The sequence below is a fragment of the Tachysurus vachellii genome, chromosome 9 (genome assembly GCF_030014155.1).
Source record: "Tachysurus vachellii isolate PV-2020 chromosome 9, HZAU_Pvac_v1, whole genome shotgun sequence".
Taxonomy (NCBI): Eukaryota; Metazoa; Chordata; class Actinopteri; order Siluriformes; family Bagridae; genus Tachysurus; species Tachysurus vachellii.
In genome coordinates this window covers 12,793,887-12,807,154 of record NC_083468.1, presented here as the reverse complement: position 1 = coordinate 12,807,154, position 13,268 = coordinate 12,793,887, and the positions used below count along the sequence as shown (strand labels likewise).

The 13,268-nt window shown below is 36.1% G+C and overlaps 1 protein-coding gene across 4 annotated transcripts in view; it reads right to left on the bottom strand.

Annotated features, from left to right (window-relative positions):
* The window catches only part of alpk3a (alpha-kinase 3a), a 31,909-nt gene extending 20,744 nt beyond the window's left edge, over nt 1-11,165 (bottom strand). The window contains exons 1-6 of one of the 4 annotated variants that reach the window (XM_060877713.1): nt 11,077-11,165; nt 10,508-10,787; nt 9,902-9,925; nt 9,309-9,430; nt 6,096-6,213; nt 4,548-5,850 (exon numbers count right to left, since the gene is read on the bottom strand). In XM_060877713.1, coding sequence (XP_060733696.1) covers nt 4,548-5,850; nt 6,096-6,213; nt 9,309-9,430; nt 9,902-9,925; nt 10,508-10,638 — 1,698 coding nt within the window. In that variant the 5' untranslated portion in view covers nt 10,639-10,787; nt 11,077-11,165. Of the gene's footprint in view, nt 1-4,547; nt 5,851-6,095; nt 6,214-9,308; nt 9,431-9,901; nt 9,926-10,507; nt 10,788-11,076 lie in introns of those variants that run through there. The other 3 variants (XM_060877714.1, XM_060877715.1, XM_060877716.1) reach the window with 3 other exon arrangements.
* Nucleotides 11,166-13,268: the final 2,103 nt, after the last annotated feature.

The window sequence follows — 13,268 nt, the reverse complement described above, 5'->3', positions numbered from 1 at the left end:
TTGTGCCAAAGAAAAAGTACAGTGACAATAGGATAAAGTCATGCAGCTACCCACAGCACAGCAACCTTGGTACCACACTACCACAAATCTCTTTGAGACTAACTAAGCTAAATCTGTGATTATGGTTGTCACTGGCTGATTCTCAAAATATTGTATCTCTGTCTTGACTACCCACGTCCTTTGAAACTGCTGAGTTCATTGGAACAAACCAGCTGCTCTCAATTTATTTCTCCTAATGAGTCCTTCAGTAATAGGGGCAATGCCCAAACAGATGCAATTGAGGCCAAAGGTTTATATACTGTACACCTAGGCTAAATACATTTACACCAATGTTCATGTTTGGAACAGCACTTCCCTGCTTTTTTTTTTTTATCGCATTCCATGTGCATTATATTTTGATTCTAGTCATGTCACCGCACCTGTCTTTTCAAAAATAAGAAATATGATGTCACTACATGATGCAGAAACACTAGTTCATGCTTTTGTTAAAGCTACATTAGACTATTATAATGTTTCACTGTCTGGGTGTTCCAGTAGGAGACTAAACAAGCTCCAGTAAGTCCAGAATGCAGGAGCTAGAGTTCATACTAGATCCAGACAATATCACTCCTATCTTGTCCACACTGCATTGAGTCGTCGTCAAATTGAATTATAAAATACTATTACTTGCCTATAAAGCACTGAATGGGAGCTACACTACAGCATTGAACTGACTACAGCAGGGGAAAGAGCTTTTTCTTACAGAGACCCGCATTTATGGAACAGTTCTGGGGTCTCATTTATAAAGCGTGCGTACGCACAAAACGGGGCTGGAAACGTGCGTACGCCAATTTTCACGCAAAGGTTGTGATCTATAAAAAACAAACGACGGGAAGATGTGCGCACCTTTAAGCAAAGGTGCTTAAGACGTGCGTACGCACATTCTGGAGACAAAGGGAATTGGTGACACAGATGGTGAGGTCATGAACTGAAGTTAGATTGTAGATAATACATGTGAGAAGAACGATTATAAGAATTAATGACATTTAATTTTCACTCCATTTCATACGTTATATCACATTATCATGAAGATTAAATCCAAGTGTTATTTGTTTTAGGCTATATACATCTAGTAAAATCCAAACGTAATTCAAAATGTATTAAAAATAAAATAATAATAATAATCAGCGCTACTCCGTCTAGGGTGTATCCTGCCTTGATGCCTGAGGATAGGCACAGGCTCCCTGTGACCCGAGTAGTTCGGATAAGTGGTAGAAGATGAATGAATGAATGAATAATCAGCGCTGCCTTACAGTGACATTGTCCACAACGGGAGCGCAGGAGGAGATGGCGCGACTACATGTGATACAGAATAGCATGAAATACCCTTTTATTAGAGAACTGCAGAGCACAGTGTAAAAACTAAATATTTTCCTTAATGTACATATATCATTAAATGTCAAAGTCTGCAAATACAGTCATGAAGCACAATCGCTACTCATCATCAGTCCTAACTATTACGGTGTTCATTACAAAATCGTCATGAAGAAGTATGTGTTCACTATAACATTTTCGTCTTAAATTTTCACCCACAAATTAATTCTGTGATATTGTCAAGGTGTTAACGATCAGTCTAATTGCTAGAAACATATAAAACCTCCGGTGACCCAGGTATGTAATGCTTCATGATGGCACTGCTGGCACTGTTGGAGGATTACGCCAATGGCAGAATAAGGAGAGAACAAGTTTTCAGGGACCATGATGATTTCCTGGCCCATTATGATGACTGGATAATAAGCCGATTTAGATTCCCTAGAGCTGTGCTCTTGGATCTATGTGCTGAATTGTGTCCAGTATTAGACAGGGCAACACGCCGGAACCATGCCATCCCAGTCCAAATACAAGTCCTCACCACTCTGGGGTTCTTGGCAACCGGCTGTTTCCAGCGGGAATTGGCAGACAGGTAAATTATTTATATACAAAAAAACTATAAGTAATCCTCAACCTTTTGTATGAAATAATTCTATTGGAATCTATCATCTCACCCTATAGGTCTGGTATATCACAGCCGTCCCTGATTGCCATAATATCTGTCATTTTGAATGGTATACTTAATATGGATAGTCGATACATCAGGTTCCCCTACACTGTGCGAGAACAGGCCGAAATTAAAATGTAATTTGCAGCAATGTCTGGTTTCCCAAATGTAACCGGCGCAATTGACTGCACTCATGTTGCTATAAGGGCACCATCTGAAAATGAATTTGCTTATGTTAATAGAAAGCATGTGCATTGTATTAATGTGCAAATCCTATGTGACTCCAACATGACCCTCACAAACATTGTGGCACGCTGGCCTGGTTCAACACATGATTCCTTTATCTTGACACATAACAGTGTACGGAACAGACTAAATGCAGGTGCAGTACGTGATGGCTGGCTTCTTGGTGAGTTTAACAATATTAAAAAGTAGAAACTGTAACAATTTTGTATATTTTAATATAATTATAACCTGCAGGCGACAGTGGCTACCCCCTGAGACGCTGGCTCCTAATCCCCATTTTTAAACACGCAGAGCGCAGAGGAAACTCATTATAACGAGGTCCACTCTCGTGCCCACGCAGTGATTTGCATTGACTATTTATGGTTAAAAATGAGCGTGTACAGGGCGGGATTTGAGGCTGGTTCACGTACGCACATCTGTGGGTGATCTGTGATTTATAAAGGGAACATTGCTTAGAGGAGTGCGTAGGCACGGTTTTATAGATCGGAATTTTTTTGGCGTACGCCATTTTTGGCTTTTGGGCGTACGTAAACTTTTAGTAGGGATACTACGCACAGTTTTATAAATGAGACCCCTGGACTGCTCGGGGGGTTAAATTCCAGGCTGAAAACAATTTGTGTAGCCCAGCTTTATTATATATATTTTTTCTTAGGTAAAATAGCAGATCTGGAGGGTTCATGGGCATAGAGTGTTTGTTGAACTGGGATGTTTGGATGCTGTCATCTTGCCACCTTCACAGGGCACTCAAGTTTGATGACTATGGAGTAGTTGGACGCTTTATGTCCCAGGAAGCATTTCATTTTAGTTATGCTGTCAAAGCTAGTCTTGACGGAGTCCCTGTCTGCACTTTGCACATAATCTACTTTATAATCTACATAATCTACATAATCTCCCTTTCTTACTTTTTCTTTCTCTCTGTTGAGCTATACATGTGACTCCCGAGCTCCCACTATTCTGACTTGTTCTTCTTTCCGGACCTACCAAATCCATCATAACGCCTTACCCCTGGTTAGAGTCTTGGCCCTTGGTGGTGCTCTCTGCTGGGGATAGATTTCTATGGACAGCCCAACTTAGAGACTGTCACAATGTCTTTGAGCTGCCATTGCATTGGTCAGCTTTGAGCTTAGGGCTTCATCTACAGTATGAACATTTGAAAACCTCAGCAGGAACAAATTAGTGTTATAATGAATTCAGAAATTACCCTGACCTATTAGTTACTCAGGAGCTCTTGGTTGCACAATTCCACTCGACTATAAACTGTTGTTGAAAGGACTTTATTAACTGTCAACTGTCACCCAATTGAGTATGATTTCCCTTCTGAGCCTTGGTTCCTCTCGAGGTTTCTTCCTCATATCATCTCAGCAAGTGTTTCTTTGCCACAGTCGCATTAGAGATATATGTTGGTGATAAATATTAATTTAATGAATTTAACTCAATTGAATTAAATAAACAGGCCAAAACACAGAAATCAAAGAACAAATTCAGAGGTCATGAACACGAACAGTCAAATAGGCAATGGCTATGGATAAACGAGGGTCTGTGAACTAGGAAACAGGGCTCAGTACAGGTAATTGCGAAGATTCATCATAGATACTACAGGCCAAATAAATGAGACACATGGGATCAAATACACAGACAAATCAAAGGGGAAAACAATGCATGTATGTACAGCCATGGCCAAAAGTTTTCCAAATGACACAAATAACAATATTTACAGTCTGCTACTTCAGTGTTAGATCTTTTTGTCAGATGTTACTATGGTATAATTTAGTATAATTACAAGCATTTCACAGCCTGTCTATTATGGCAAAATAGTGATATCAACAAAATCCGCATGTCATCTTTTAAGTAATAAATTATCTATCTGCAAATTAACTTTGAAATTTTTCTGTCTTAGTGCAAATGTTTCAGCTTGGTACTAGTTTATGGATTGACAGAATTCTTGCTTTAATATGACCCAGTATAAGAGACATCACAAGACAAACATTTTTGCCATCAAACAACAGCATGTAAACAAGGTAACAATGAACTATATATGATGGGTAGAAAAAAAAACAGTTCAATCATAGTTTATTGTATAGTTTATATAATAAATAGCTCAGTATAATAAAATTAAACATTTCAAAACCATGATCTATTTTGATACATGCCTGTCCTTTTATTTAAGTTAGTAGTCATTGGTGCACAGTGCTTAACATTTTGGGATAGTAAAACTTTAAAATGTATTAATACAGGTAATTACCATTTTTTATTACCACATTTTACATAGTTGGAATAAACTCACCTCATGAGCTGTCAACAAGGTGTTCCTCTGAAGTGCTTCTGGACCAGTTTCCTTTTCCTTTTCTACACTCTCATGATGAATCTTTGAAACTTGGGAAATATCTTTGATATAATTTGTAGTAAACCCATGAATGTGATTATCCAAATTCAGACTTTCCATTTTGTTTTTTATATGTAATGAGGGATTTTGCTGATCTCCTGACACAGGTGCAAGCTGATCAGGCATGGTACCACAAACACCTGATGTTGTGTCATATCGTTGTGGCAGTGTTTGTGGGAGATGGCAATATGCTTCTGTATTAACAGCCAAAATATCTTTTTCAATATTTAGGTCATTTACTTTCATAGAGAAGTCTGTGTTCTCAGGTGATTTTTTATTTTTGCCAAAGAATATATCCTTTAGGGAATGAAACACTGAGCTGAGTGCCGACTTATGCTGATACTCTGGTTCTTTGTATGCAGTCATCTTTGCTTCAGAAACATCTGCAGGTCTATGTTCAGGCTCAAGTTGTTTAAAATCTAGATCTTTTTCCAATGACCCTTCTTGTTCTCCTTTCCAGTTATTTTCCCACTCTTGATCCACCTTCTTCTCTCTGTCCCTTTCTTGAATTGTGCTGCCTTTATTACTTGTAAGCTCCTGTGACTGAAGTGTAGTCTTTTGATGTTCTTCACACAGTTTTATTTGCAAGGACAAAATTTTTGCCAGGCTCATTCCTTCCTGTGTATCCTTCCCTCCAACTACAACTTGGTTAGACTGAGTGGTAAACGCCTCATCAAATCCATTAGATAATGTGATATTATTTCTGCTTTCTTTCTCTTTGGTGAGAGTAGTGGTACCACCAGTGTCTGTCTTCTCAGAACCATAGATAAGCTGTTGATCTGAGCTCATATGCTGCCTGTCATTTTCTTGTCTTCTATCAGATCTCATCGGATATCTGTTAACTTTCACTGACATTTTATTCAACTCCTCATTAGAAGTTTCTGGCTGCTCCTCAGTTATTTCCTCTCCTGTTGCTTCATTATCCTCTCCAACCTGCACAGATTGATATACTAGACGATCAAACCACCTGACATTATTCTGGCTTCTGCTCAGGTGTTCTTGGTGAATGTTGTCTTTCTCTTGGCAGTAACTGTGCTCTAACTCTCTTCGTTTTAGCTCAGCCTTCTGCTTGAGTTTGGCAAAGAACCTCTGGTGGATTTTGTATTCACTCATGGTGCCCACTTCTAACACCCCAGAACAAGAGACAATACCCTTGCTGTTCCTGGCTGAGACCTGATAGATGGCTGCATCATCCACTGTGCAGCTAAAAAGAAATTGACAATTGCTATTTATTTATATATACATTAAGTAACATTTATCTACCAAGAATTGGAATTATTTGAAACCACTGAACAAAATCCAGTTAAATTAACGAGCTTGTATGAAACTGTTAAGATCAAACAATGAAAAGGTATTTGATTAGTAATTTTTGAAATAAGATATGCAATAAGCTATGTAAGTATTCCCATCCACCAGAAAATTAGAGAAAGTCAGTTCTGCTCAACATACTTGTAGATATGAAGCGTATGGATTTTGCCATTGCAAAAAATTTCATATTTGGGAAGACCACAATATCTGTCTAATTCCATATCATCTTTATACCAAGTCAGTTCAGGAACTGGGTATCCTATGAATAGAAAAACAATCGAATAAGTTGTTTCATGAAGACTTAAATGTAAAATGCAAATGCTGTTCTTGTTTTTTTTTACAGTGTCATTAATATTTATGTAATAGAGTGTAGTAAACTCTTGAACAATTTAAAATCTCATAAAACCAAAACAGTGTGAACTAATAAGAAGGAAGCTTTTTCAACAAAATGTTTGTTTGTTAGTTAATTTTAATGTCTGTTAATTTTGCAGCATGAAATATAATAGATAAAGGTGGTTATTCAGAGTGTTTTTTAACATTGCAGTTTCTTAAGCTTCAGTCCTTATCATTTTGTTTATTATCCTAAAGTACAGCAGTAGAATACAGTAAATACAAAATTGCAACCAAATATAAAGCATATTTATATTAATGATTTTGAAATTAATAAACCTCAGAATGATAATTAAAACATTACTTACTACAGTGTGTCACAAATATGTAAGAAAATATTTACTGCCATTAAAGTTATAGATGTACAGTACATTGAATTTCCTTTCTTGTAAAAAAAAAAAAAATGTAAAAAAATAAGAAATAGTAATATTTAATTGGGTGCTCAAACTAGATATGATAAACAAGGTACAACTGTGTTAATTTCAAATGCACCTTTGTATTTGCATACAGAATAGTCCTAATCTCATGAGGACTAAATTAGTGCCCATGAAGCTTAAAGATGAACTTGTTAAGAGGAAAAGTGTTAGAGAATATATGAAGGAAAAAATCAGTGATGCTCATAATTGTATTAGAAGCACTATAAAATCCAATTATGGAGCGATTTTGCGGACAATATTAAAAAGAAATTGCAAAATATATTTCCAATTGCGTTTCCTACTTGACAGAATTCAAATGCAAATGCAAACCGTTTGCATTTCCATTTATGCGTACGCACAATGTAAAACTGTGACATAATTCAAACGCTAATTCAAACCGTTTTCATTTCTGTTTATGCGTATGCACAATTTGAAATTTGGCATACAAATTTCAAAGTCCATCTGCAATTGAATTTCCTATGTCTTTCGAGTTCCGACCCTGCCATATTTGAATTTCAATAGCAATTCCCCATGTGCTATTTCACTTCCTCTGGCATCAGGTAAGGAGCCTGCCAAAACTCAAATGTAATCGCAATACCCTTTGCATTTGCGTTCCCCGTCAATCATTGTTGGGGGGTGATTATATTATTGGGCGTGTTTGTACCTGGTATGACGTCATTCACAGTCAACCGCGTGTTGAGCGCCTCGCGGTCAGTGAACAGGACAGAACACATGAATTTGACTCTTTTAATTTTTATTTACGATGGATGTGATTGGTGAAGTTGTTGAGGACATTATGATACTCGCACAACAGGCCAAAGACATTTCCTTCTTTGCTGATTACCTCTTGCTGAAAAGCCATATAATTATAGACCGGTTAAGTGAGTTTGTGACCGTAACAAATAGCAACATTAAATCACTTGTTTTTGCCAAAATCAGTGAATTGAATGAAAGGTTTTCTGTCTGTATTTTGAGACGTCTCTTCCAGATCTGCAGCAGCCTCTTGCAGCAGTTTTTTTTTTTCTAATTATTGATTTTAAAGAATCATAACATCAGTCTGAGGTATACTGAATAAACAAAAATTAAATACAGGAACAAGAATATATACATTTAAAAAGGGCATAATATTACATAAATAATTAAAGTGAAGTAAAAATGTGAAAATGCTTACAGATTGAATAAATCTTACATATTTTTTATTACTTGAACATAACAATGTATTTAAATATTGTTAAATTTCTGCTTTTAAAATGGATAGCATTTCCCCCAAATTACATTTATGAATACTAAATTTAGCCAAAAGAAGTAGCAAATTAATTAAGAAATATTCCTTATGATAACGTTTATTAAAGAAGAAAAAGCAGAATGAATTATCGGACCAGTAGTAGACCAGAAGAGTGAAAGGAACCCCAAAATAAGTGATAGAATGTTTCATCATGGAAACCACAAAAAGAACAGCATATGTCAATATCAGTTAAATCTGTTTACAAGATAATAATTGCAAGGATAATACTAATAGATGAGCTTAAATGAAATTTATTAGATTTTGTTAGTGATTAATTATTTTTGGGGAAGTTTCCAAATTTTACTCCACAACAGGTCATCAGTAAAACCATTCCAAAATGAAATAATAGTCAGGATCGTGACAATATCCCAAATAGAGTGATTATTGTTTTCTATTGGGGAATGGGAGAAACGAATGGGACCAATTTTAGTATCAGCAGAATTTAAGGATTATGAATTTTAGTATCAGCAGAATTATGCAGGAGGCTGAGGGCAGGTGTTTTTAAGATGCATCTTTAGACCAAAGGGAATAGCATTCATAACCACAGCATAGTCTTTAGGAGAAGCTGGAATACTATATTTAGACAGAAATTCAGAATAGGTTGCCATTACACTGTGTTAAAAAGTAAATAAAAAACGGTGCGATTGCACATATTCTGTTCATGCCGACAGTCAATTGTGAATGACGTCACTTCCAGATACAAACATATTCCATAATATAATCCCACCCCCCAACAATGATTGACAGGTTTACCTGCAGACATTGGAAATGCAAATGCAAAGGAAATTGTGATTATATTGATTTTTGGCAGGCTCCATACGTCATGCCAGTAGAAGCTAAATAGAAAATGGAATTTAACCTGTGTTTAGCTTTTGAAATAATTTTGAGACATTTTTTTATAGACAGTCAATCTTAAAGGAGCAAAAAATAATCGATAATAATAATAATAATAATAATAATAATAATAATAAAGAGGAGAAGAATATTCATTTTAATGTACTTAAATTTTATGCTGCAACACAAAGAAATAATCATTAGGAATACTTTCTAGAAACACTGTATCCTGGCAAGATGCCCATATTCATAGAGAGGGTCTCACAGGGTCAAGTGTAGTATGATTTGAACCTTTTTCAAATCTAAATAATTTTGGTTCGCATTTCAAATTATCTGATCAAAAGTTACAATTTTTCAATTTTAAAAATTACACAAGTTAAAATTTTCAAAGTTTATATACACATCTAGTAGTATTTCAGCATTGCCTACCTGTGACCACACAGGTGAATTTCACATTGCAGGTCTCTGATACCGCCTTGGACTTAATGGTAGTCTCAAAACATGGCTGAGTTTCTTCTGTCAGTTGAGACATGACAGTACAAAATGTACTCCTGAACATGAAAGAACATCTATATCTAGTAAATTCATCTTTAATTCACAAGGTATCCGTGATTTCAGTGTACAGGCATTTTTGCGAGAACCAATTATGACTAAATATACAGGTTAAAAATTAAAGGATAAGGGGATGGGATATGGGGGATTGTCAGTGATTTAACATTGCTATGACTTTGGGAAGAGAGAAGTGAATTCAGTAACTGAAGTTGCATTATTAAATACTTTCATTGTATGTAAGAAATGAGAACCATTATTTTTTGTAAGTAAAATATATCAACCATGTGTACAATATATGAATCTCAAATTAAATTAATTTCATTTCATTTCATTTCATTTCATTTCATTTCATTAATCTCAAATTGTCTGCTTTTTGTTTAAGGAAATAGAAGGGTTGTAATACTGGAATAGTTATATTTTGTTAGGTGCCATTAGTAAAAAAAAAAAATCTGTTTTAAAACATGGTTTACCTCACTGGTTTGTAGTTTGAATACCTGTGAATTGAGTACCTATTTAGTAAATGGCATACAAAAGAATTGATAAAACATAGGTATCTCCAAATATCTTGCCAAATCTCTATAGTGAATTGAGTACCTATTTAGTAAATGGAATACAAAAGAATTGATAAAACATAGGTATCTCTAAATATCTTGGCAAATTTCTATAGCTATTATTTTGCAACATCATCAGCCTGTGCTCATTTTAAATGTTGCTGCTGATGTACCTTAGAGACATTTTCTTAAAGCACAGTCCATATAAATCTTTTTCAGCATTGTATTAGTATTGTATCTGTAAAGTAGCAGCAGTATCATATTATTAAACATATTTATTATGCTTTTTTAGTCTTAAAATAATAATTAAATAGGAACAGGGCAATGATTAAACCAGACCATAGATCAATTTCTAGATATGAATTTATGTTTTAATGTGTACAGACATTACATTACATTATGGTACACACTTGTGATGAGTGACCACTCAATCTGATCAGATGTTTATCAGATGATATTTGACTCCTAAACATCAACAAATTCAGTTTATGCCCTGCCACACTGGATAGACAAAGTCTTTCTTACCTGTTTTCAGGCCGGACATTGGAGAGGTAGCTTCGGCTATCTAAACGTGGTGAAAGGACATCATCCCCATTTTGACTGCCATATCTCCCATTGCCTGAATATGAATTGGCCATTGGCCTCCGTGATGTCATTGTCCAAAAAAATACTGTGGTTTATATAATCCAAATGAATACAGTGTCTTGCTGTAGAATAGCTCTGTTGTTTGGAAATAAACAGTCTCTGCTATCCAAAAATCTACTCCAAAAAAAAACAAAACTCCACTCTACTGAGTCTGGAGCTGCTGAAAGGAAAAAAACATAAACAAAGTTTATGGAATTTTAGACTTCGTTAAGCATAATAATGTTGATAAAATTAACTTAATCAGATGAATTAATCAGATGATTCATAAAACTGAACAAGAAAATCTGAACAACCTAGTTTATTCAGACAGAGTACTTGGAAAAGTTATAAATAGAACATGTAAGCTACTTTTAAGGTTGTGTGTAGTTATAGATGTTTGAATAGATAAACATCCACTGTAAATTTACTTTGCTGTAAAAGAATACATTCTAACATTTTCAAATTCTTACCATTCGGGTGTTTTTCTAGTTGTTTAGAGGCAGCTTTCGCTGGACCAAAGCTCTGCAATTGTCAATCATGGCTGAGCATGTGGTGCCAGAAGGGCCCTATTTATAGCAGGCTTAAAAATAGGTGCTTGAGCACATCACATTTTCTGAATCTAGGCACTGTTCCAAAGCCACTTGCTAGGACACTCAAAAGGAGAGTTATAATCAGTGTCATACACAGGCACTGATCAATGGCAAAATTATACAGCTTAATAACCATTTCCTAAGACTGGGACAAATATCATCCAGATGACCAAAGGGATGAACCAGTCGCGATAGTTCCTTCTAGCCGAATACATAAGTTACAGTTTATACAGAGATAGTTGAGGGGATCAGATCAGTGGACAGTGACCTGTCTAAAAGCAGCATTCAACCTTAATTAGGGCAGCCCCTTTCAGATGATACTGCCACTCACTACACTCAGCTCTCTTCTAGAGTCAACATACTTGGCCACTGCTCTAGTCCTGTTGCTTCATTTTCCAAACATAAAATGGCTCTGGTTACAGATCCCCACAGAAACACACTTTGGTTTTCTCTCTCTCTCTCTCTCTCTCTCTCTCTCTCTCTCTCTCTCTCTCATTCACCTAATCAGACAGTCAATGTTCGTTTCTGCATGTGATTCTTTGGTCAAAAGGAAGAAAGTGTGTGCGTGTATGTGTCTGAGTGAGAGAGATTTTCTTGATCTTTGAATATTATATATTTAAAAACATTTTATAGCATCAAAAATTACTAAAAAATAATTTAACATTTTAAATTTTTTATGATTGACAAAGTTAATGTGTACAAAACTCTCTAAGTTTCTCTTAATGTACAAAATGGACATTCATGGATAAGAGTTAAAATGGACACAAATTCATAAACTGTAATATAATGAATAACTTATATTGCAAAAGATACTCGAAATAGACTTCACTTCACAAACAAAATTGAGTCTGCCAAGGTGAGTCCACTTGCTCATTCCTTATATTTAATTCAAACCCTTTATAATCATATCATATATTTTATAGAGGTTTTTGATTGCCCATGTCTACCCAAGACTGAACCTTAGTGAGGAAAGGGACACTTTTATGCTCGACTAACTGTCTGTTCACTTAGTATGTGGGAGAAGAAAGGAATGGTGTTAGAATTTTTGACAGTCTTTGATTTAGGTAATTAAAAAATTAAAACAATATTTGTAAGTTGTCGACAAGAGAGCTAACAAAGAATTGTAAAAGTGACTGTGAGGCTTTGAAGTATATCCTGCATCATTCTAGATTCAGAATTCATTTAAACATGAGAAAAACCGAGAGAGCTTGTGTGTTCCATGTAAGCTAAATGAACTAGCGGAACAATTAAAAACGACATGCTCGGGGGCGTTATGTGACCCAGAGTGAGGTGGCTGCCTGAGTTCTTAGCTCCGCTCAAATTTACAAATAATTTACATCTTTCTCCTCTGATTTCTTATTTTATTTCATTGAACTGGTTTACAACGATGTCAGACATACCTTCTGATAAAGATTTTCCTATTTTTGGCTCGATGCGCTCACAAGAGGCTAAAGAAAAAGACAAGAAGAGGCCTACTCACCAAGCGCCTTCGGCAGAAGCGGACGTTAGCATGGCCGAATCTCCTCTAGATATGTCGCTAATTTTATCAGAAATAAAGGCCAATGGATCACGCCTCGATGGAATTAATAGCCGTCTGTTGGGGATAGCCAACTCTGTGTCTTGTCTCCAGAATTCATTTGCTGCCCTCACCGAGAGAGTTACGGGTGCTGAAACTCGCTTAGATGAAGCCGAACGGAGGATTTCATCCGCCGAAGATTCGGCAGCAACTGCTGAGGGGCAACTGACCAGACTGAAGGAGACGGTGTATCAGCTACAGGCGAAGGTAGATGATCTTGAAAACCGAGGCCGTTGCAAGAATCTGAAAACAGTGGGTCTACCTGAGAAGTCGGAAGGCTCTGGCTCACTCTCAGCGTTTCTGCGAGACATGATCCCTAAATGGTTAGATCTGCCTGTTGACTTCCCTGCATTGGATATCGAGAGGGCTCACCGATCTCCCACCTTCGCATCTAACAATCTGAACTCAGCTCCGCGAAGTATTTTATTCGTATTTAGTTCGTTTTTTTTTTTTTAAGTATTTAGTTCGGTTCCTATGGTTTACTGATAAAGAAGAA